This window comes from Dunckerocampus dactyliophorus, chromosome 6 (genome assembly GCF_027744805.1).
Source record: "Dunckerocampus dactyliophorus isolate RoL2022-P2 chromosome 6, RoL_Ddac_1.1, whole genome shotgun sequence".
Lineage (NCBI taxonomy): Eukaryota > Metazoa > Chordata > Actinopteri > Syngnathiformes > Syngnathidae > Dunckerocampus > Dunckerocampus dactyliophorus.
This window is the reverse complement of record NC_072824.1, coordinates 17,188,444-17,213,399: the sequence shown is the minus strand read 5'-3', so window position 1 is coordinate 17,213,399 and position 24,956 is coordinate 17,188,444. Positions and strand designations below refer to the sequence as shown.

Sequence of the window (24,956 nt, the reverse complement as noted above, 5' to 3'; positions counted from 1 at the left end):
GTCTAAACGGGCAGTTTGGTGGCGTTGAAGGAGACGAGGTCTTTGAATATGTTTTTTTGTTTTTTAAACCCTTTTCCCGCAGATGCCGTCTGACGGTTATTGCGCTGCAGTCGGCACCAGTAAGGTCCTTTGATCCTCTGGCTCAGTGCAGGTGTGATTTTTTTGGGTCTACCACTTGACTTTTTTGTTCCATAATGCTCAGGATCTTTCAAAAAATGTAGAATGACTGTCTTCCTGCGCCCAACCTCAGCAGCAATGGCACGCTGCGAGAGGCCTTGCTTATGCAGCTCGACAATCCGACCACGTTCAGAAAGAGAAAGCTTCTTAGCTTTAGCCATCAGGAGGGCATGACAGTGTGAATGCCTGACAGAAAATGCTAATTTTGAGCAGATTTTGGCTTTTATAGCCTGTGGTCTTAAACTTTTGATCAGGTGATAAACAACCTATTTCTTTTTTTTTTTTTTTGTTCCAAATGTTTCTTGTCTCACTCCCCCTTCTTGTTTTTGCATATTGGAGCTCTACTTAAAACCTCATTAAGATCCAAATGTACAAAATGCAAATTCTAGCAATTCTTCAACTGGTCGTAAGACTTTGATCAGGAGTGTATTTACAAACTGTGGAATGATATTAAGGGACACCACATGTTTCTAATTTCCATCTAAATGCTAAGGATGGGAAAAGTTAATACATCCAAGCGATTATGGGTTTTGCAATTTAATCCAAGTTACATATACAGTTGTACCTCGCATAACATAAACCTCCTTTTACATATTACAGAAGAAATTCCATATAACATAAGTCAAGTCAAGTCAGTGAAAGTCTTTTTTTTTCAATCAACTTTATTAATGCCTCAAGTCGTTGCAAGTTTAGACTAACACTTGGTGACGCCTTCTGACACATCACGCTCTCATTGGCTGATTTTCGGGGCACCGCCTCCGCTCTCATCTCATTGGCTGATTATCGGGGTACCTCCTACGCTCTCATCTCATTGGCTGAGTTATACAGCACGCACGTGAGTGTGTGTGAGACACAGGCTTGTCCCTTCAACCTCCTTCCTCTTCGTAGTCCCCCTGAAACTAACTTAAACATCCATCCATCCATTTTCTATACCGCTTCTCCTCATTAGGGTCGCGGGGTATGCTGGAGCCTATCCCAGCTGTTCTTCGGGCGACAGGCGGGGTACACCCTGGACTGGTCGCCAGCCAATCGCAGGGCACATATAGACAAACAACCATTCACACTCACATTCATACCTATGGAGAATTTAGAGTAACCAATTAACCTCACCTGCATGTTTTTGGAATGTTGGAGGAAGCCGGAGTACCTGGAGAAAACCCACGCGCACACGGGCTATTGGAATGTTACTGTACTATGTTTATGCTAACGTTTTCTTATATTTTCCCACCATATTTGGTGGACTTTGAATATTTTGAAGTGCCAAAGGGGTGAGTTTGGGAAGATCTTGGAATGGATTAGGCTATTTACATGTATTTTACGCTTCGTATAACATAAAATCCCTATAACATAAAGGTTCTCGGAACGGATTATTTACGTTGTCGGGGCGTCTACTGTATTGCTGTGATGCAATGTGTTTAAGCCATTTCAATGATTGGACGAACTGGACAAAATGATTTAATGTAAATATAAATTTAAATATATATAAATTGTACCATATAATGCAAACTGTTGCTAATGATTTAACTAAATACAGTTATGTTTTATAATGTCAAAGACAATATAAGGTCAATGAAAGTATAATAGTTATTTGGGCCACATAAAAATGTTCGGTAGCGTTTATGTGCTTTTATTTTGAAGTGAACTACTGTACTGCAAAGACGAAGCGGAAGTGCGGAAGACTGTCCACACTAAAGCGAAAACAAATTTTGGAGGACTATCGCCAAAGACGAGGACAGATATAGATATTTTTTGCGTGATTAATATAAATATTTTTGCGTGATTTGTGTGTTACTGTCTGATGTGCGGCTGAATTTACAAGAGCACGAGCCTGGGAAGTTATGTTGTTATAACGTCAAACTATAAAAAGACTCGACATCCAAACTATGGCGTTTTGGAAGATGTTGGGGGTGAACACCACTTTTGTTACGCCTTAACCTCTCCAGGTGGGTTATTGTTTGGCAACTAAATGAAACTAGCACGCTAACTAGCTAACAAGCATCTGTCTGACACAGCACTATAGCCTGCCCTTCACCCCGGAAGCTGGCTTGTTTTCTGCCATACTACCAAATTCATAGTCGCTTTTCTCCTTTATTTTCAGTAACATTATCTGGCATTAAGTAGCTTCAAAACGGGAGAGGAGGGCGAGAAGGATCCATCCGGCTCAACAATGATGGAGTTAGCCGCGGTGAGTTCAACAAATTACACACCTTGGCCACAACATTAGGAACACATTCATAATCCAATGTGAAACAACAGAGAAGTTCTATCAAAACAAATACAATCATGCTCACCGCTCAGATGGTTCTATATATTGTTACTGTATTTAGACGCACAATAGACACAAACTCTTAGATGGTGTCTTTCTGCATAAATACAATCAAGCATTAGCGTTACTATCGCCCGGTGGCAGACAGAGGGAAACACACACACACACACACGGATTATTAGGCTCACATTGAAAATAAATTAAACTGAGATTTCGAGAATAAATTTGTAAATTTACGAGGAAAACATTTTTAATATTACGAGAATAAAGTCGTAATATTATGTGTCAGAGGGAAAATAGAACATAGCTCTTGAGGAAGGAAGAAAACTTTCCTCTTGCTTCAGACAAGCTTTTACTTATAACGTCGCTGCAAAACAGAGCAGTTGAGCACAAACAGATTAGCATCCTACCAGCCTTTGTCACTTCCCTTTCCTTACACCGCCCCCTCCACATGCCCAAGGTCGCATAAATCCCTTTTTAAGACATATTTTAATACTCCATCGTAACAGGCATTGCCTGAGACAGCTATGAAAAGGGGGACTTATGTGACCTTTGGCCTTGGGCAAAGGTAATATTAGGACTTTTTTCTTAAATGTATGACTTTTATTCCTCGTAAATTTACGACTTTTTTACCTGACAAATTTACGAGAATAAAGTCGTAAATTCACGATTCACTTTATTCTCGAAATCTCAGATTATTTTTTTCTTTCAATGTGGCCCTCATTCTCCATCGTATTTACCATTGTTCAACAATGAGCTGGAATATTTCGCAATATAAGAGACCACCTGATTTATGTAGCAAATTGGGTTAGAATGAGCAAAAGTGTTTTAACAAAGACGCAAAGTGTACCTATTCATTTCTCCTCTTCAAAAGTCGTCTAATTTTCTTTTGGGCCTCCTGTCAGTTTTGTTTTATGAATTTGCAGCATTTCTCTCATGCAGTTGTTTTCGGGGTTTGAGTGTGTTTTTGGAATTTTGTGCATTTTTTTAGCATTTGTTTTTGATCCTGCAGTGTTTATGTGATTGCCCTGCATTTTAAATTTGCAGCATTTTTCGCTTGCATTTGTTTCATTGTGTTTTTGATTTTGGGTCCTGGTTCTATGTTTGGACGTTGCTGCGCGTTTGCCACATACCGCCGCTGTAGTATCCTCATAAGTAAAGTTTTCATTTTAACTCAAGTTGCTTAAAGAACTTTTACTGGATAACAGCTGCAAGTGATGGGTATTACATAACATATGTTTGTGGCCACATACATTATATTGTTATTATGCATGGGCAGTGTTTCCCACAAGACTGCAATCTATCTAGAGTGGTGGGTTGCACATGCATAACTGGCCATGGCGCCTGTGCATGCAATTTTTGAGGGCATACCTGTCAACATTGGCATTTGGAAATAAGGGAAGTTTTCCAGCAAATTGGGGAAATCAAATGTATTTCTATTTACACTGTTGCTAATGGGCAGAATTGTGAAAACTGACATTCCACTGTCATTTTTCTCATCCATTGCTTGACACGGACACATCAAGGCGACTACTGAATAACTACACACATATATTTTAAGGCCACCTCTCTCTCTCCCACACACATACACACACATACACACAGCACACCATGCCATGCCATGACTCATGCCATTTGACAGAGATGCAGTGCAGCAGCGATGAGTGGGGGAGTGAAAAAGCAGATGTGTGAGTGTGTCTCTGCAAGATAGAGATAGAAGCTGGTAGAAAAACGTTGCCTGGAATATAATCCCTTAATTTGGCTTTGAAACTGGGTGGGGGGTGGCGTCAAGCCATCCAGAGAGGAGCCTTTTTGGGTCTGTGGGAGCCAGCGACCAAAAGCGAAGGATGCTTTGTGCTTTATTTGTCACATGCACTTGCATCAGCAGCATGACTTGATAGCATGATTTGAAAGCAGGTCAACATGCAGGAAAAACAAGATCCGTCCAGTCGAGGGCCAAGCATCTTGGGGAAGGTAGGAGTGTGTGCATAGTGTGTGCCAAAATATGATTTAGTGTTGTCATTATTATACACATTGATCGTGTATTCTTCGGTTTACCTAAATGTAGCGCCTTGCCTGCTTGTCTAGAAGGAATTTCATGTTGTCTTTCCGTGTAATTGTATTCAACAGGCCCTGTGTGTGCGTGTGTGTGTGTGTGTGTGTGTGTGTGTGGACTGTCTGTGCACATCTCCATCATGATGACCTCTGCTGTGTCAACAGGCTTTATTTACAAGGAGACCATATATAAATGAAACAAAGCTGTGACTTGCATTTATTTACACTGATAACACATGATTTTACTAGGTCAATCAAGTATTCCATGGATTTTATGTATTTTTGTTTTATCTGCATATCTACCTCCTCCTCATATTCCCCCTGCTCTGTGTCTCCATCCGTTCTTTGTGGTGTCTCTCTGTCCTCAGGCTCACCCAGCTCTCAAAGCCTTTATGTGCGGCTCCCTCAGTGGCACCTGCTCCACGCTGCTCTTCCAACCTTTGGATCTGGTTAAGACTCGGCTGCAGACTCTGCAGAACAACGCCAAGCCAGGGTATGTGAATTAACATTCTCTCTTGAGTGCACGCATGCACACACACGCACACACATAAGCACACATACACAAAGCTGACATGGGCACACACGTTTGCAGGCAGTCTCTTGGCTCACAAAGCAACAGGAACTGAGGACACAAGTATACACTTTAAAACCTTTCTCTGTAGTCTTTTGGCATGTTTTCTCCATCTAATGTGTGAACAGCCATCCCTATGTTCCCTTTTGCAGGGCACCAAAAGTGGGGATGTTCAGCGTTTTCATCAATGTGATAAGAACAGAAAATGTCTTTAGCCTGTGGAAAGGAGTTTCACCGGTGAGTAATCAACCCAAAAAGTTAAGACAGTTGAACTGTAATGTAATTGTAGGGGTGTAATGGTACGGCATCCTCACGCTTCAATACGTACGTCGGTATTAAGGCCAAAATGTCGTCCAAAATGTAGTCCACTTTTAGTCACTGTACCCAGGCTCATGGAGGTGTATCGCAACGCCCAATATACACTTCCTGTCCCTCACTTAAATGCGTATCGAGTGGGAAGTCAGTTTTGAGCTTTCAGTTTGGTATAGCTGAGCACCAATTTGATCCGAATAAGAATACACGTATTCATCTTTACTTGAATACTACACACCATCATAACTGTGGAATATTTTTAATAAGTTGTTGAGATAATTAGGACACTTTGTTGTTGTTTTTTTTTTTTTAAACCTTTCACGTTAAGCAGCTTAGTCATGCAGTGTATGATATTTTGCCAGAACAGTTTTGCTTTACAACAGGTGAGTCTGGTATACTCCTCCTGTTCCAATTGCATTGCAAATTTATTGTTAAAACCACCAAACAGAACATGGACAGAGGGACGACAGACAAAGAAGAACGAGAGAGAGGAGAGAAAAGACAGCGTTAGGTCACATCATTGGTTGTGATTGGAGTCTAAGTAGGGGATCGTGGGGAAGAGAAGGGACCTAGATGTAGCCACAGATGGTGAGAGCATCCACTTCATCTCCTGTTTCTGTAGTGCTGAATGGGCCAGATAGTCAGCTGGTGCAGCAATGGTAGGGGTGTAGTTGTTAGAACCGGTTGAAGAACCTTGGGAATGGACAGGGAGAGAGAAGAAGGGCGAGACTTACCAGCAGATCATCTTTCTCTATAGTTGTTATTGCTCCTATGTCATTGTCATTGTCATTGTAATAAAAATATAATAACAATGGTGATAATTATATTAAGCATCAAATTAGAAGATGCTGAAAACATGCATGCATGCTAGAGTGTGTGATTAAATATGTTAAAAGTTGTCACCTGCAGCCGGTGCTAGTTCCCCCTTTGACATTTACAGTAATGGAAAAAATGATTGGACCACCCTTGTTTCTTCAGTTTATTGATCAATTTCAATGCCTGGTACAACTAAAGGTACATTTGTTTGGACAAATATAATCATGATAACAAATAAAGCTCATCAGAGTTTAATTTAAGGGCTGATATCTAACAACTTCCATTGTTTTTTTGATAATAACCAAACTCACTTAAGTTCTTACATGAATAGCTATAGCATTGTACTGCCAAAAAATGTAACTAATGAGCTATTTTTGTTGTCATTGTTATATTTGTCCAAACAAAGGCACCTTTAGTTGTATCAGGCATTAAAATGAACAAGGAACTGAAGAAACAAGGGTTGTCTAATCATTTTTTCCATGACTGTATATTCAAAGAGTCGATGTAAGTGTAATTTACCCCAAAAAGTAAAGCACCAAAACCTCATTTTTACTTAAATTCGCTTGCCTATTGTAAAGCATGAGAAAATTCTGAAGATGTCTAGTGGAATACAATATCATCTATCTTGCATTTGTTTTAGCTACAGCTCTTTTATTAGCTTTGCAAGTTTGTGGCTCTTGTCGAAGTCCAACATTTCAGAATGCAGCAATTAACATCCATGCACAATTACAATCAGCAAGTCAAAGGAACACAAATCACAGCATGAGCCATGATTGCTTCCTGATGATGATGATTGTGTTCATTTTCTCCTCTGCCAGTCATTCGTTCGTTGTATCCCCGGGGTGGGCATCTACTTCAGCACCTTCTACTCCCTCAAGCAGCACTTCTTCCTGGACCGAGCGCCCAATGCCTTCGAGGCTGTGTTGCTGGGAGCTGGCGCCAGATCTGTGGCCGGTGTCTGCATGCTGCCGTTCACCGTCATCAAAACACGTTTTGAGGTACAGCCAAAACGGTGCTGTGCAATTTGATCAGGCAGCTCTCGGTTCATGTTGTTTACTTTCTCACAAAGCATTTACTAACAGAATCTAGTGGATGGTGCTGTGCTTATTTACGTATTGGATGTAAAAACAGATGGCTGACATTGAAGGGTTACACTGACACGAACAAAGAACGCTGTGGCCCTATAGATCAAACAGTAACCAGTTATTTTGCTCTGGTGTAAATACAATTGTTTATTATGCTAATGCACTAATGCAATCTGTTCCAGAGTGGCTACTACAATTATGTGAGTGTGGCTGGTGCTCTGAGGAGTGTGTACGAGACGGAGGGATTGAGAGCGCTGTTCTCCGGCCTCACTGCTACTCTGCTCCGAGATGCCCCCTTCTCTGGGATTTATGTCATGTTCTATAGCCAGGCCAAGAAAACGCTCCCCCAAGGTCAGAGCCACATGGCATCAGCTAATCTGTAAGAATTTGTCAACCTGTAATTTTTTTATTTTTTTTTAATCAGAGGTGACGTCGTCCGTCTACGTCCCCCTGGTGAACTTCAGCTGTGGCGTGGTGGCAGGCATCATGGCATCACTGGTCACACAGCCTGCAGATGTGGTGAAGACCCACATTCAAGTCAGCCCATCACACTGGAGCACGCTGGATGCTATTCATTATGTTTACAGGGTGTGTGTGCTCACTTTCACCACAGTAGCGTTCAGGAAAACTGCCAAGTGGCACATTTCGGACTAGGAAAAAGTGCAGTTGAATGCAGGAATGTGATGTCACAGACAAGGTCTTTATTTTATGTACAGAACCTCTAAAGGTGGGATAATAACCTGACAATAACATTTGGGCAAAATATGCTTCTAAACTTGCACCAAACTTTGGAATTTGAAAGCCGTCGTGCATGATGTCAGAACATGACACGAGACCTCAGTTTAGCGAGCATCTAACATTCAGCACATTTTGTATTTTTCCTTGAATTTCTGTGATACTTACTCCAAAAGAAGCAACAGCTTCAAAAAAGGATGTTAAGAGAATACCATGAGCAATTAAAAAAAGCAATGAAAAATCTCAAAATGCTACTTAAAACATTGATTTTACAGCGAATTAAGGTTTTATGATGTCGATAGTTTGACTGTGAAACAGACTACAGGGGTTTTTGTTGTTAATTCCAAAGATTCGACATAAACCGAAACTTGTAAAAACCAAAGCAATTTTACCCATAGGAAATAAAGTAAATCCTGTTAATCCGTTCCAGACACCCAAAATATGAACAAAAAATACATTTTTTACATGCACAAAACAATGCAAAATACATATAAATGATGAATGAAATGGATAAATGAACATTTAAATTCAAATCACTTTTACCTTTATTTAATACCCTTGTTGGCAAATACAGCGAGGAGTGGAAAGGGGGGAGAGGAAGCGGTCCACACCAACAAAAACTTCTCGCCTTCTTTTGATCTCTGTTTTGCTAACACGTTTAACCTTTCCTCAAAAAATAAAAATAACTTCCTTTATTTCTTCTTTTGTCGGCCATGCGGACACCATCTTTGCACTTTCTTGAATTCAATTGGGTTTCTTCAAATTGCTGGACCCCATGGCGGTTATTTAGCATCTGTGCTTAATGACAAATAGATGGACAGTGAGTTACCAAACATGTGGGTTTGGACACTCGATTTCGCTGAATGACACAGTACAGGACAAACAAATGGATAGATAGATCGATAGATAGATACTTTATTTATCTCCAACGGACATTCACGTTTCCAGCAGCTCTGCAAAAGTGTCCTAATAAATGTAATCACTTAAAAACAAAACAAAAATAATAATAATAATAATATAAAATAAACAGCAGTGTGCCTTACAAGATACCAATATACCGTAGTATTGTGTAAACTTAGTATGGCGAGATTTGTTGTGTGTGCGTGTGAGATCCACGATGGCTGAACAGGCAACGCTGTGAACGTACCAAAGGGTAATATCCGTAATGGTACATTACACGCATTATTTTTTCATGCGGCACACCAAGTAATCGATCTCTCACGCCACAGTGGTTGGAAATCACTGGCTGAGATATAAGCTTTAACTTTGATATTTGCTACTTCCCAGGACTCTCAAATGCACCATACATTTTTGTTTGGAACAGTACAGTACAAGCAAGAAAGCTAGTAACATTTGTTGTGTTTTTTCCCCCAGGAGCATGGCTTGGGTGGGTTTTTTCGCGGGGCTGTTCCTCGGTCTCTCCGGCGTACTCTGATGGCTGCCATGGCATGGACTGTTTACGAGCAGCTGATGGCTCGAATGGGCCTCAAATCCTAAAGGGTTGGGTGATTTGGACTATTTTCATGAAAGAAAAGAGTGAATAGTCTGTGAATGACCGTGTGTGTTTGATGCTAAATTATTGAACTGTTTGTGACAATGTGTTTAATATCTGGGGGTTTGTTCTTTCTGGATTTTGAGGTCACTAATGACAGTCATGCTGTGAAATGAACTTATTCCTATTCTTGATTCCGGGTTGAACTTTACTGAGGGTCAACTCGTCTAAAAAATATTTTCGTATTTCCTAAACCTGCACAAGACTGAGCAGCATTGCTTACTTACCAATAAACATTCACAAGTATACAGGTTATTCAATTTTAGGCTCAGACAATCACAAATACACACAGCCTTCATTACTATATACTATGCTTTAAAATGTAACAGTACAACACTGTAATATTTACAGTTTTTATAAATAAAATAGCCTATTATCTTTCTAAGGACACATGGCTGGTATTTTCTAAACAGGGTGTTATCAGAGTTAAACTTGGAACCTGTTGTTCTATTTGCAGGACGATAAGCTTGCAAGAGAAGAATTTGCTCAACAAACATGATTTTTGTTCTTGTGAACACACTCGGTAGTTATAACAACTGATGGCACTTTGCTGTACATATTATTGTTGACAATAAGAGAGATGATGTATTAATATTACTATTTTCAAGTGTCTGCAAACACTGCCAAATAGATGATCTGTTATAATGCGTGTTTGTTTATTGAAAGTTTGACAGCCTCTTATGAAGACAGTGCTGGTGCATTTACTGATCACATGATGGTCTTGTAGCAGTATGGAGACAGACAGCAGTGTCTTAATGTGCAACTGTGTGTGTGCGTGTGTGTGTCATTGTGCAGTAATTTGACTAAATGGCAGATTTGTAATGACATGCAGTGGTGTCTCAGTTCATCTTCTGTGATGACTATATCGTATATGGTCATTGTTATTGTAGATATTTGGTCTGTGCAGTGTTGACTCAGACATTGTGCCTGTCAGTTTCTATGGTTAATAAAGTTACCTTTTTAAAAAAATAAAAATACAATGTAATTTGTGTTATAGAAAGAGTTGCTTCTTGGCAGTTAGTGTAAACCAGTGCTTGTCAAATAGCGGGGGTGAACTGTCGGCGGGGCGGGGAGGACTTTTAATATTAGTGCAGACCTGCCAATATGTATGAATTTGCCATACTCAGCTGGCAATTTGACTTTTCAAAAAGTGGAGCTGAGAAAATTATGTTGCCAAAATTTCACCACCCCAGATGGGACTCGAACCCACAATCCCTGGCTTAGGAGGCCAGTGCCTTATCCATTAGGCCACTGGGGCCTTCTATGTTATATGAAGGATATATATTTATATGTATGACAATGGCGACAGAAGCACCCCCGTCGATTTTTTACATATATATTCATGTAGTACTTTCTAACAAGGGCAAAATGTGTTTACTTGCCATTAACGGCAATGTTGTAGTCAAGAAGCAGCATTTTGCACGTTGCTAGGCAACTAAGGGCAAACACTAAGGCGCGAAAACTTGGCTGTGAAATATCAAGTTGTCTTTTGAAACGCGCCTTTATCAGTCTGAATTGAATACAAATAATAAATAAATTGGATTTGTGCACGACTAAAAAACGCTGTAAATCCCTCCAAATGATATAACCGCCACATTAGAATGTGTAATGACGTCAAGCAGACAACCAAGATGGCGGTCTGTAGTGAGCAATTGATGTGTGCTCGTTCTTGCGGGAGAGAAGCGAGAGAAGCCAAAAACTAATGAAAATTACATCAAAAGCCTTTTGGAAGAGGAAGAGTGGCATTGAAGGTATGTTTATTTAATATCGTCTTTAAATTGGGTACACTAATTTTGTCAACGACACCCAAACGAGAACGTATTGACAGTGCTGGTCCTTGTTGTTTTAGTGGGGAATGTTTCACTTGTTAATTTTGTCTTAATACAACTATTGCTAACAAAGAACACCACTGCGGCCTTTTAAATTATATTAAACAACTTCTTGTCTAGTAAACGGGGTTGCATATGTTAATCGGTGGAATGGTTGTTGCTAGGTTACAGTAAAAAAAGACGCTTCACACTGATGAAAGAGATCTGTATGGGCATCATCATGGGTCATTGTCGTGTTCACCGAAGTAGACACACTGTATGTAACCACAACAAACTAATGTAGTAAATGCTCTGTTTTAATGTTTTAATAGGAGCCCATCCAAAGTTGTCAACATGGTAAGTCGACAAGAACCCATCTTCCAAATAGCATCTTAATAGTGTACATAAAGCACCATAATCAACTTTTGGTGCAGATCCTCTCTCGTGTGAAGCCAGCCGTGGGAGGAGAAGCAGCAAACATAAGTGACAAGAAGAAGAAAAACAAAACCAAAGTTCCTGGATTGGAGGAATATCTGCAACAGAGAGACTACCTAGGGGCCTTGACCCTCTTGGAGGTACCTACCCTCTACATTTTCCACATCCCATAATGTCAGTGACATATGCAACCATCATGCATTGGTTGCTGAGGTTGAGTTTTGCTGACATTTCCAGTTCCAGAGAAGTATTGGTGAACAAGAGGAGAACACAGACCTATGGATTGGCTTCTGTGCTTTTCACTTGGGGGACTACAAGAGAGCCATGGAGGTACTTTTGTTGCATACATGTATGTTTGATCAGAGTAGGCTCCATATTAGTACTTGGAATGGGATATTGAAAGTTGTTGTTGTGACAGGAGTACAAGACCATGACCATGAAGCCTGACTGTCCTCCTGACGTCTGGGTGTATCTGGGCTGTGCCATGTTTTTTCTGGGGCTCTATAAAGACGCCGAGGAGGCTGCCTTGAAGGGTAAATAATTAAATAGCTTGCAAGCATGCAGCTTTTGTATTTTGTACGAAGTTATTTCACCGTTTTTCACAATGTGAGGTGCAGAAAGTTTGCTCACGTTCTGTATTCAATGTTTACCTTTTTCTAATAGTAAAACAAAAAGGGTTCATATTTAGGTTTAGGTTTTTTCCATCTTTGGAGAAACAAAAATTACTTTTCTTTGTTTTTCATATTTAAAAGAAAAAAACCTCCAAAAAACAACCCAAACAAAATGACTTGTCTTTGTTTTATAGATAAAAACATAACAAAAAACAGAAAAGTATATAAAACAAGATGAGAAAAAAAAATCACAAATATAATAAACATTACATGTGCCTTTTTTGTTTTTAGGTAAAAAAAACAAAACAAAACAAAAACTCCCCACCAAAAACTTTTAAAAACATATATAGCATGGGGAAAGAAACCTCACAAACCAAAGAGACTGACTTTGATTCAGTGTCATATCTTCCAACATCCCAAGTTGTGGAACTCCCTCCCACCAACCACATTTCCAGAGACTCCGAACAAGAGCTGTTTCAAGCCAGCAGTTAACACACATTTTTTTAAACGATATAATTAGTAAATGAAACACAAATTGGCTTTTTGTGATGTGGGTATTTTAATATAAAATATAAGGGCCACTTTTCATCTATTTGATGGAACAACCAGGCCTAGAATCTGCTAAAAAGAAAACAGTCACAAAAAACAAGCACAAATAATTTTCTTTGTTTTACAAATTAAAAAGCAAAAACATTTAAAACAACAAAATCATTATTTTTGGAATAAAAAAAAACAAACAAAAAAAACCCAGAAAAACATCAGAAGTGACCCTTTGTTCTTTTTCAGATAGAAAGAAAAAGTCGTGAAAAAATTGCTTGTCTTTTTTTGACATATAAAGAATGCAACTTTACAAATTATTTTTATTAATTTTTTGTTTAAAATAATACCCTGAAACAACAAAAAAAGACTCTTTTTTTTTTTCTTTCAATACCAGCTTTTCATTATAGTAGCTAAGCATCATTACCTTCAAGACATGATGCTGCTTTTATTTTTGTTTGTTGGGCATCTTTTGTTCTTTGCAGGTCCAAAATCTGCCCTCAAAAACCGACTTCTCTTCCATCTGGCTTACAAGGTATTACAAAAAACCCAAATATTATCCTTCATGTCTACTTTTGTCTGCCTCATCAGTTTATACCTTTGCATCAGTAGTTTCTATTTGCTATCACACACGAGAATTACATTTCTAAAATGTTCTCAGTCGTGAGATGCAAGAGCTTGAAATGAAAGCTGCCTGAATTTAATCTTGGAAAAAGGGGTGTGTATGCGTATGTCAAAGTCTGTAGCTTTCCAACCACATTTTAGTTCAACGATGAGAAGAAGCTGATGGACTTTCACCAGAACCTGGAGGATGTGACGGAAGACCAGTTGAGCTTGGCCTCCATCCACTACATGCGCTCACACTACCAGGAGGCCATCGAGATCTATAAGCGCCTCCTGCTGCAGAACATGTACGTGTCTCCACCTACCGCTTATCTTTGACTGCCATGCTGCACTTTAACACAATGTGTGCCATCCTCGTGTTCTCTATAGGGACATAGATTGTTTCAAGATACATGAAGTGTTGCGCTAGCTCTTTGTGAATCATGTATAGTGAATACAGGAAGTGAACAAATTCTGTAATGATAGCTGTGATATGGAAAGAGGGTAGGATTAATAAGATAGGCATCCTCATACTCCTTTTAAGCCGTGGATTTGTGGAACTGTAAATATAAGATGTACTTCAATGTAAACTTTTATGCATGTTTGAAATAAACCAGATGAAACTAAACTAACACTGACATCATATGTGGTTTTCTGGAGATACGGTACATTGCACCTTTTATCTTAGAGATACATAACACTTTGTAGTGATCTGTGAACCAAAGACCTTTATTGGAATTAAATCCGTTATTGGCATCTGGAATTCTGATGACCATTTTATAAATTCCTAGCACAAGTTTGTTAGGGAGAGTAAATATTATTTTTAGGTCGGTTTCAATTCCTAACCATTGTCTGTGTTGGTTGAACTGTATACAAAAAACACATACCGTAATCTTGACTACTGGGGTATAAATATGCATATATTGAATAAAAAAAAAAAACAGACACTAAATTGATGGTAACACCAAAAATTAAGACGAGTTAGAGTTTGAAAAATATATAAATTATTAGTTTGAACAAAACAAAATATTAACTGTTATGTTTGAGTATGTTATAGTAGTTATTACGGTACTTATTTTTTTAATTTGATTTTTATTGCAGAGATTTTCAAATGCAAAGCACATTAGAAATAGGTAATACTTAATAATAGTAATTATAGTGTTGTTATTGTTAAAAATTCTAGTTAATTCCCATCGAATGTGTCCCTTTTTTTTTTTTAACTCAAACTTGTTGTAGTGTTCAGCATCATACTGACAGCTGTTTGTAGTGTTTTGGCTGCCTTGGGGCGGGGACAAGATATCTCACCACAGCAATAAACATATTGTTAAATGAATACCTCTCTGACAGTGAACATACATTTCTTGAAAGTAATTTCCGCCCTTTCTTTGTTTTTTTGGTATCACCATCTTCAGAGACTTCCTGGCAATGAAGGTGTACGTGGCTCTGTGTTACTACAAGCTGGGCTACTACGACGTCTCCCAAGAAGTGTTGGCGGCCTACCTCCAGAACATCCCTGACTCCACCATCGCCCTCAACCTCAAGGCCTGCAACCACTTTAGTCTCTACAACGGCAAAGCAGCTGAGGTACACGCTGTTGGTGGAGTGTATACATGTTAGCTGCTTGCTGTTTTAAATGAAATGAAATTAAGCATTAAAAGGTTTTACTTCAGTGTGCGTTTTTTTCCCCTCGCTCTCAGGCTGAGCTGAAGAACCTAATCGACATCTCCTCTTGCTCCTTTGAGTTTGCTAAGGAGCTTATCCGACACAACTTGGTAAGCTCCTCCCAAGCTCTAACTGGTATCCCTGCTGTGCATAGACCAAAGACTTAACATGCTACCATCATTCTTTTCCAGGTGGTGTTTCGTGGCGGTGAGGGGGCTTTACAGGTGCTACCTCCATTGATTGACGTTATCCCGGAGGCGAGACTCAACCTGGTCATCTACTACTTGAGACAAGGTGGCAAATTGCCTTCATTAGCACAATTTCCAGTTTAATCAAATAAAAGAGCAGTGTCAACAATTCTGCCTTTTGCAAAGATAATAATGCTCACTTTTGATTGACGCCTATAGGTATGATAGTGTGTAGTTGAACGCCACTGCAATATTGAACTGGTTATTCGATTAATACCTCTCTGGGAACATTATTATCTTTGTAAAGGCTGAAGTCTGCATACAATTCTTGCACTGGATCTCATTAGACGAGTGTCCAAATTTTTCCACTGACGGTCGCGTACAGAAAACTGAAAGAATGAACATTTTAATTCATTAAACACCCTAAAATCAATCCAATGTGCGTCAAAAAATGCTAAGCAAATGAATAAATGAAAGACAAAACAGCATACATCTCAGTTTTGTGGTACAAGTGACAAAGGGACCTTCTTGAAATTGTTCCTTTCTTTTTATTATTCTTCGCTATTATTAGTGTGGCAACGTGTGGCAATTAGTGTGGCATCGCCTTTTTGAGAGCTTTAACATACTTGGAAACGTACCAAATTCTGCAAGCATGTGTATCCTGGTGAAAAAATGTACACCACAAATGTAACAAAAACAAACTCAACTATGAATGATTGCTGATGTTGGCTCTTTGTTACAGTAAGTGTTGCAGAAAAGCAGCAAAGAAAGTCAAAGAGACATCTTTTGATGTTTGCTGAACTCAGCGCTAGTGTGTTTTAGTGAGAGCTCGCACTGTGCCATGCATGATGAGGGTTTGAGCATCCAAGTTCTGTGCGACTTTAGAAGCATGTTTTGTGGATTTATAGACAAAACTGACAGATAGATAAATAAATGAATAGTTTGGCAAAATGTAAAAAAAAAAAAAATCCCTTAACGCTGTAATCACACCTGCAATCTCAGCACTACTAAGTCGAAGCACACAACCACGCCATTGAAACATCTTTTTGGCAGACTACGACTTAATGAGGCACGGGCTTTTCCACTCAAATATACGCAGTACTTTTTTTCTATCCCAAAAGAAATTGATTTACATGTGTAGTCAAAAATCAAACAAGTGGACACACGAAAATCATCAAAGAGCTTGTACTATAAGTTACCATTTTGAGGGGCCCTTTTGAGTTTCCAGTTCCTGTGTAATGTTCTCATCTGGACTGTGTTTAAATTCATTTCTTGAATAAGCTGAAGACTATTAAAATACAGCCTGTGGGCCGCACTTTTGACACCACTTGTCTATTGTGTATCCAGTGTTGTGGCCAGTGGGTATGCATCTTCATTACTTTTACCACGCATCACAAGTTTCATGTGTGACTTGTCATACTATTATGTTACATGTGACTCTTCCAGATGACGTCCAGGAAGCTTACAACCTCATACAAGACTTAGTGCCTGCTACACCTCAGGTACACCTACTTCTAATACGACACTTTGTGTTTGGACTCTTACTAACAACTCTCCCCCCGCAGAGCATGATGAAGGGATTTAATTTAGTTTAAAATAAAGACCAATGTTAAACTTTTCAATTTTGCAGGGCTGTTTGGATCAGAAATGTACCCAGTCTATTATTCAAGGGTCCATGAAATTTATTTGTTCCACCCTTTTTCAGCTCTTTACCTGTTAATGAACATAAAAAAAATATACATTTATATTTATTTTTTCTTTACTATGATGAAAAAAAAACACTTTTATTGCGTGAAAGAAAGCAATATGTCAATCATTTTAGTGTATAATAACAATGAAAGCAATCATGCAAACAATGAATAATTTAGTTCAAGCGAGTTAACAGTCCATCTATTACATTCAATTACATTTTTTTCATAAGTAGGTAAAAAAAAAAAGAATTACAGCTGTCAAATGATTATAATTTTCAATCAGATTTCCCACAGTTCAGAAATGAACCATGATTAATTACCATTTTTAGCTGTCTGAAATGTGCACATTTTCTCTCAGAAAGCTTACTGACAAGACACCATTATATATATTTAAAGGATAGTTCGGATTTTTGGACATGAAGTTGTATGACGTCCCCATCGGCAGTGTAGTGCATCAATATTGACTTTACCCCCACTTCGTGAGCCGAGTTGTGGTCGGATTTCGGTGATGAAGAAAGTAGTTCCGGTTAGTTGATGGAGCCACTTAATTAAAGAAAACTTCTCAAAACAGTACGTTCAAAAGTTGCATCACTAAAATGCCTCCTTGAAAAAATCAGACCTCACAATCGCTCGGCCTTACTTCCTCTCCCGTTGTATCATTGAGCGCTGTCACCTGTCCATTGTCCACATGTTTCACAGTGTTTACATGCATGCATGTAAACACTTAGTCTTTTGAACACATATTGTTTTGAGAAGCCGAACTCTTGACCCCAGCAACTAACCGGAACTACTTTCCTCATCACCAAAATCCGACCAGAACATTGCTCACGGGACGAAGTGGGGGGTAAGTCACTGTTGATGCAATACAATGCTGATGGGGATGTCACACAACTTCATGCCAACTATTCCTTCAACATACTGCGTGTCAAAGGAAATGAAAATTCATATCAAACTAAAACATACTAGACCATAAGATAAGTGTGTGTCTTTTTGCAATGTCTCTTGCATGTCAGGCAACAATTTCTCTCAACTTAGCTATAGGCTGGACTTGCGGGTATTTTGGACAGTACCGGTAATATAATTTTCAAACGCAGTGCAGTAAGAATCGTCAAACTAAGAGATACCACACTTTTATTCTCCACAATTAAATTAGGCCGTCTTAGCCATTTCTCTTTTTTGTGTGGAAAATAAAAGATTGCTTGGGTAAGCTACTTTTCTGAGACCCTTATTTTGTTCAGTGCAGTCCAACAGAATGTGATGTGCAGCGCTTTATTGTGAAGGCCGGAAGTGTGTTGTTTGTCTTGGAGCGCTTGATGTACGTATGTATTTCGGAGTGTCCGTGAATGCACCTCGTGGTAGTGTGGTGGTGAATGAGGAAGTGAAGAGACGTTTTTGCAGTGGTGATGTGCAGATTGATACTGAAACATTGATACCTATCTTTAGTTATACAGTTTCAAATAAATGAATAATTATGATTGGAAATATACTACTTTTTTTAATTTACGGGACACGGTGTCGTATCTGTATCGGCTTAGCTTGAATTTTAGTATAAAATTGGAAAAGACATCAGTGGTATCGCACATCACTAGTTGGCAAGTTGGAGATACAGATATGTTGTATGTGATCACTGCTGTTGATGTTGATGTTTAAGAAAAAAAAAAGTCAGACTTTTGTGTGACTCTATGGGGTCTTGGCTCCTCCTGCTGTAATAACAGAGAGGTGTGACTTGCCATGTTGCACATGTATTAATATAAAAATGCATTAAAATTTTAATGCAATTAATTAAATAAATTAGTTACCGCTGTTAATGGGTTATTTTTGACAGCCATGAAAAATGATAAAGAAACGACAAAACAAAAACGGTATTGATATACTGAATACATGTTTTATTGTTTTTGTAAACTAGCAAATAAATGTGTATATATATATATATATATATATATATATATATATATATATATATATATATATATAGTACAGTATGTCAAAGTTGTGTATGAAATCATTGTATGGAAATATGATAAACTAATAAAATAATGGCAACACACAGTTTTTGTTTTTTATATTGTTTTTAAACAACTATGAAGAAGTGTACAATAAAATGTAACAGATGCTGTGTTAACTTGTTAAAAGCACATTGTTAACTGGTTATGAATTAAAGACTATATCAGTCATCAGGGAATCTCTTATCTATATATTGTGCGTCTTAATACTTGCTTATTTTCGTAGGAGTACATTTTGAAAGGGGTGGTAAATGCTGCACTCGGGCAACAACTTGGAACGGTAAGTATTTGTTTTTAAATGTAAATGTAAAATAAGATGTAATAAATAGATATTAACTGTGTTTGATGTTTGTTTTCCTAGAGGGATTACTTAAAAGTTGCTCAGCAGTTCTTTCAGTTGGTCGGAGGCTCGGCCAGCGAGTGTGGTATGCTGAGATAACATTTCACCATTTTGGTACTTTTTTTTTTTTTTCAAGTATAGTTGTGTGGGCAAGTATGTGTTTATTTCTGTTTGCCTTTTAGATACTCTTCCAGGCAGACAGTGCATGGCTTCCTGCTTCTTCCTCTTGAGAGAGTTTAAAGATGTTCTCATATATCTCAACTCAGTCAAGGTTTGTATTGCTCACCATACAATATATCATGCTGTATATACTGTATTTCCTCCAATAGTGGCCTCCTGAGTTAATCATCCAGTGTGCCGTCCTCTTGGATAAATAAACACCACGCCTCAAAATAGCCTCCTTTTCTCCCATCAGAACAAAATAACAGGTGGTGCTACAAGGTAGCTGTAATTACCTTTACTGTGACTGATACCACCATGTGTCATAGTAGACAGCTTTACCGCACACACTCCGCCTCCATAGCAGATGTGGCACTTGTATAGATTTGTCAAATTTACTGTGGAGTTTAAGGAGAAAGAAAGAGAGCAAAAAACGCTGAGCCAGGGGTGGCCAATTTGAATTGGCCCACAACATATTCTAAAAATAAAATAATTTCCTATTCATGAGATATGTTATTTGATATTGCACTAATTCCCTTTGTCACCGATAACACAAAGCTAAGATGTTGATGTTTTGTTCAGAAAACTTACCTATATAGGATTGATTTTAGCATCTTTAATGCACAAAATGTATCAACGTGGCTCCTGGTATCCTTCAATTCTTCTGTATGCGGCCCTTTATACAGTGTAAGTACTGTATTCATTTTTGTGTTTTAATGTCAGAGAAAATAAAGGCCTCCACTCACATAAACACTGTAGCCCTAATAAATCCATTACTCTGCAGTTGAGTAAACACCCATGACCACCATATGAGAAAATATGGTATGGAACAGTCAAAAATCAGCAATGTAGTCAACATTTATAATATATTTGTGCTGAATTCCCTCTTTTTTTTTTAGGGTTACTTCTATAACGATGATACATTTAATTTCAACTACGCTCAGGCAAAGGCAGCCCTTGGCAACTACAAAGAAGCAGAGGAGGTATCTTAGCGTCTAGAGAACTTCTTTGTAGTCTTTCTGGGAGATCATTTACTTTTATAATATGCTTTATTTTTTGCTTTTTCTTTTCAGGGTTTTCTGCTGATTCAAAGTGACAAGATCAAGAGTGATTATGTGTACCTCAGCTGGCTGGCACGCTGCTGTATGTATTGTGGTCACAGTGGTCATTCATTCACAATAAACAAGGCTTTATACGTCCAATATGACATGAAAATCCTAAAAAAAAAGATTGTTAAAGCCAGAAGTGCACTCAGTTTGTAGCTATGCTACTAAATAAATCTGGCCCAAATTTTTCCGCACCAGGTTATGTGAAAATTAGCCACATTTAATTTTGTCATTATGTTTCATGAATGATTCACTTAGAAATTCAAGAATATATGTGTATACAAAATAAAAAATAGGATACAATAAGTTAAATAGGAATGTTAAAAATAGATTATATAACTAATATTTGTTAAACAAAGCTTGCAATGGTGATATAAGTAGTCAAATTTTGGAACTCTTGTTCCAAATATAAGTTGTCTGTAGTTTTTGCATATTCCTTTAAACTAATTGGGAAAAATATAGATTTGCACCAAATTCCTTTTAGTAATAAATCATTTTCGAACAGCTAATCTACTTTTTGTTAATATCGTTAATTTGCCAGTTTAGTTTACTCACACATTGTAGACACTACTGTTTATTATCGGCATTATTGTTACTACCTGGTTCTGCTGACCATGATATGGTGACTGCAAAAACATGGCTGTAAGAGTGCACCACCTCTCACCACGAGTTCCAGTTTTATGATAGACCACAAAACAGTGGCTTTTTGACCCTTTAAAGCCACCTTACTTCTGTTTTTTTGTTTGGCAAGGCTTAAAACAGGCCATGAGTAACACCAGTGTACATCTGTACTAAAGAGGTCACTGGTCATACATCACCACAGAGGCTGAAATACTGTAACTTCTATTGCTATGACCACATTGAGTTTGGTTGTCAAGTTGCACATACAGCATGTATGTCCATTCACATGCACGCTAATGTGATAGATAGCTATGTAGAAAGATGGTAAAATGTCAGTGAGTGACAGATTGTTGAATCTTGTGCTTGTCAGACATCATGAACCAGAAGGGTCGTCTTGCCTGGGAGCTCTATCTGAAGATGGGCACCTCCTCTGACTCCTTCAGTCTGCTTCAGCTCATCGCCAATGACTGCTACAAGGTAGAAATGGAAATGTGGGTTTTTACATTGTTCTAGTGACATTTTTTATATGTCTAGCATATTTTGGTCATTCAAGGTAGACATTCAAAGTGTACTTGTTTATTTTCCATTTTACTTTGCCTTCTGACCAAATATAGACACAATCAGTGGTGTGAAAAAGTGTTTGCCCCCTTCCTCATTTCTTTTTTTTTTTTTTTTTTGGATGTTTGTCACACTTAAATGTTTCAGATAATCAAACAAATTTAAATATTAGTCAATGACAACACAACCGAACACAAAATGCAGTTTTTAAATGAAACTTTGTATTATTAAAGTGATTGCCCCTGCCACACACACACAAGAAAGAAAATAATTGAGATCTAACAGTTTGAAAAAGGTTATACAGCCAAGATTAAGAGCTTTGGGACTCCAGCGAACCCAATGACAGCCATTATCCACAAATGGCAAAAACTTGGAACAGTTGTGAACCTTGCCAGGAGTGACCGTCCAACCAAAATTACACCGAGAGCGCAGCAACGACTCATCCAAGGGGTCACAAAAGACGCCACAACAACATCCAAAAAACTGCAGGCTTCACTTGCCTCAGTTAAGAGTTCCAAGACGAAAACCACTGCTGAACAAAAATAACATTAAGGCTCATCTAAATTTTGCCAGAAAATGGCTTGATGATCTCCAAGACCTTTGGGGAAAATATTCTGAGGTCTGAAGAGACAAAAGGTCAAGCTTTTGGAAGTTGTGTGTCCCATTACATCTGGCGTAAAAGTACCGTACTGCTGCTTCAGGACCTGGAAGACCTGCTGTGATAAATGGATGGAACCATGAATTCTGTTGTCTACCCAAAAATCCTCAAGTAGCATGTCCGGCCATCACCTCAAGCTGAAACCAACTTGGGTTCTGCAGCAGGACAATAATCCAAAACACACCAGCAAGTCCACCTCTGAATGGCTGACGTGCCGAAAAACAAAATGACAACTTTGGAGTGGCCGAGTCCTGACCTGAGTCTTAAAAAAGCGGGTCATCCTCGAAAACACTCCAGTGTGGCTGAATTACAACAATTCTGCAAAGATACTGTATATCTAATGCACATTTGGTAAACATTGGTAATAACAGCTTTTTTGCATAATGTGTTTTTCAGATGGGTCAGTTCTACTATGCAGCCAAAGCATTTGATGCGCTGGAGAAGCTGGACCCAGGATCCAACTACTGGGAGGGAAAGAGAGGGGCATGTGTTGGCATCTTTCAGCTAATTTTAGCCAACAAAGAGTCAAAGTATGCCTGCCTCTTTGTTCATATTACAATGGAACCTTGGTTTTTGTCATTAATTTGCTCCAAAAGGTCAGACGAAAACCGAAACCGATGTAAAACAAGTCAGTTTTTCCTGTAGGAAATAATGTAAATGAAATAAATCTGTTCCAGACGGCCATAAATATTAACAAAAAATAAATTATGGATGGAACTCATTGTTGATTCAGACTTCTTATACATCCTAGCAAGACTGAATTCAATAGTGTTTCTCATCTTTATCAAATGGTTGGAATTTTCTTTCACCCCAGTGTGGGTTATTTAGCTGTCACACTCCAAAAAAAAAATGGACGGACAGTGAGTCCGCAATGCATAGGGTGCTTTGTTTGGGCACTTCATTCATTCATTCATTCAGAGGTTTGACTGTACATGCAGTATTTCAAACTGCCATAACTAAAATGGCACTGCAATAGGAATGTGTGTAATGATCGATTGATTTATCATGAAGAATTCTGTCAAATGTGCGCAGTACTTGTCTACAACCAGAAGTGGCGCTGTTGATTCAGTCTCAACTAGTTTGCTGACTAAAGACGAGCAGTCAGCTATTGAATGTTCATCCAAAAAATCTCTTCTGGGTAGCGTTGGACATTGGCATGGAAACACAAGTTACCTTATTTTAAACCATTAATTGATCATTCATTCTGAAATGAGCTCAATCTTCCTAATTTGGATCAGCACCAAAATTTCCACCCTCTTCATTTTGTTTTGTTAATGCATTACGTGGCAGCATTACAGCAGTTCCGATGTTCAAATGCCCATTGGAGTATCTCTGTGTGGCTTTTTCACGGTCTCCCCGTGCTTGTGTGGGTTTTCTCCGGTAGCTCAGCTTCCATCCTCATCCCAAAAACATGCATGTTAATGTCAGTTGTCCACAGGTGTGAATGTGAATGGTTGTTACTGGTGACCAGTCCAGGGTGTACCCCACCCCTCAGCCAAAGTCAGCTGGAGTAGGCTCCAGGTTACTTGCAAAAAAAAAAAATGTGAACAAAAGAATCTTGGATGTTCACCTCCATTAAGCTTTGTGGACACTTTGGTGGAGTAGTTTTTGCTTAATCCTATTTACTAACAAGCAAACTACACTGCAAACATAATTGGAGAGATTAGTTAATAAATATGAATGACTGATCAATTGCACAGAGCAATGATCTAATGTCTTTTCCTCTTCCTGTTTTGTGTACCAGGGAGATACTTAAGGAGGTGGTGCTCCTGCTGCGAAATTCTGGCAACCCGCAGGTGGAGTACATCATTAGAGCCATGAGGAAATGGGCCAAAGACAACAGAGTCTTTCTTTCATGACCAACTCACATCATGTGTGAACATTGCACACATACAGTACTGCATACTGTGCAGCAGACATCAGTTGTTGGAGGATACGTCTTTAAATGTAACATTATTGTATTTGGTTTTATACTGGAAATACTGTGTTTTTGTTCTGTACGTTTTTACAAATATATTCATATGCATTTTAAATACTGTCATTGATTGCATCCTTTTTAATGTAGCCTCTAGCTGGCTTTGCACAATTTCATACAAATATAAAAACGGTGGAAACAAAATATTGCTTAATTAAAGCAGCTCTTGTATCACATTGTGCATGTGCAAATGTACAGAATTTTTTTTAGGATTTTAAGGAATTTATGCCTATGATGGGAAATGACGCTAACCAGAAATATTCTATGAAATAAAAAATATCAAAACATGCAATATGCTAGTAAAGGTTGAAATTTACTTGTAAGTCCCACAATTTTGATGAGTCAACAGGTGGCTGCTGTTATGTTCAATCAAACAAGATGCCCTGTGATGTTTATCTGTAACAACTTAGGCTGCTGTTTTTTTATTGTGTC

At 38.5% G+C, this 24,956-nt stretch overlaps 2 protein-coding genes and 1 non-coding gene across 7 annotated transcripts; 2 read left to right on the top strand and 1 right to left on the bottom strand.

The window, feature by feature from the left end:
- The first annotated feature begins 1,840 nt into the window (after nt 1-1,840).
- Nucleotides 1,841-9,536, top strand: LOC129183024 (mitochondrial glycine transporter B-like). 2 transcript variants are annotated; one of them, XM_054779799.1, is made up of 8 exons: nt 1,841-2,120; nt 2,276-2,362; nt 4,867-4,991; nt 5,222-5,306; nt 7,016-7,195; nt 7,465-7,633; nt 7,707-7,870; nt 9,392-9,536. In XM_054779799.1, the coding sequence occupies exons 2-8, from the start codon at nt 2,345-2,347 to the stop codon at nt 9,512-9,514; spliced, it is 864 nt and encodes a 287-aa protein (XP_054635774.1). In that variant the 5' UTR covers nt 1,841-2,120; nt 2,276-2,344; the 3' UTR covers nt 9,515-9,536. The 2 variants fall into 2 exon arrangements, with proteins under 2 accessions (XP_054635774.1, XP_054635773.1); XM_054779798.1 differs by lacking the exons at nt 1,841-2,120; nt 2,276-2,362 and adding an exon at nt 2,375-4,417.
- A 1,218-nt stretch (nt 9,537-10,754) lies between these two features.
- Nucleotides 10,755-10,827, bottom strand: trnar-ccu (transfer RNA arginine (anticodon CCU)). The gene has a single exon. It is a non-coding gene; the product is annotated as a tRNA-Arg (tRNA).
- Nucleotides 10,828-11,171: 344 nt separating this feature from the next.
- Nucleotides 11,172-24,804, top strand: ift56 (intraflagellar transport 56). Of its 4 annotated transcripts, XM_054779795.1 has the most exons (19): nt 11,172-11,320; nt 11,710-11,734; nt 11,812-11,952; nt 12,050-12,142; nt 12,231-12,345; nt 13,446-13,495; nt 13,726-13,871; nt 14,976-15,147; nt 15,261-15,335; nt 15,417-15,519; nt 16,860-16,915; nt 19,334-19,387; nt 19,469-19,532; nt 19,630-19,718; nt 20,506-20,589; nt 20,680-20,749; nt 21,704-21,810; nt 22,946-23,079; nt 24,294-24,804. In XM_054779795.1, exons 2-19 carry the CDS (start codon nt 11,732-11,734, stop codon nt 24,406-24,408), a joined length of 1,671 nt encoding a protein of 556 aa, XP_054635770.1. In that variant the 5' UTR covers nt 11,172-11,320; nt 11,710-11,731; the 3' UTR covers nt 24,409-24,804. The 4 variants fall into 4 exon arrangements, 3 of the variants coding, with proteins under 3 accessions (XP_054635770.1, XP_054635771.1, XP_054635772.1); XM_054779796.1 differs by lacking the exons at nt 11,172-11,320; nt 11,710-11,734 and having other exon boundaries at nt 11,931-11,952; nt 12,050-12,161; XR_008570738.1 differs by lacking the exons at nt 20,680-20,749; nt 21,704-21,810; nt 22,946-23,079; nt 24,294-24,804 and having other exon boundaries at nt 19,469-19,561; nt 20,506-20,561.
- The last annotated feature ends 152 nt before the right edge of the window (nt 24,805-24,956 follow it).

Coding starts and splice junctions, on each gene's coding strand:
- LOC129183024 (XM_054779798.1), top strand. CDS start 4,367: ATGCAGGAAAAACAAGATCCGTCCAGTCGAGGGCCAAGCATCTTGGGG. Junction 4,418..4,866: donor GGCCAAGCATCTTGGGGAAG/GTAGGAGTGTGT, acceptor CTCTGTCCTCAG/GCTCACCCAGCTCTCAAAGC. Junction 5,307..7,015: donor TGTGGAAAGGAGTTTCACCG/GTGAGTAATCAA, acceptor CTCCTCTGCCAG/TCATTCGTTCGTTGTATCCC.
- ift56 (XM_054779795.1), top strand. Junction 12,346..13,445: donor CGAGGAGGCTGCCTTGAAGG/GTAAATAATTAA, acceptor TGTTCTTTGCAG/GTCCAAAATCTGCCCTCAAA. Junction 13,496..13,725: donor TCTTCCATCTGGCTTACAAG/GTATTACAAAAA, acceptor ACCACATTTTAG/TTCAACGATGAGAAGAAGCT.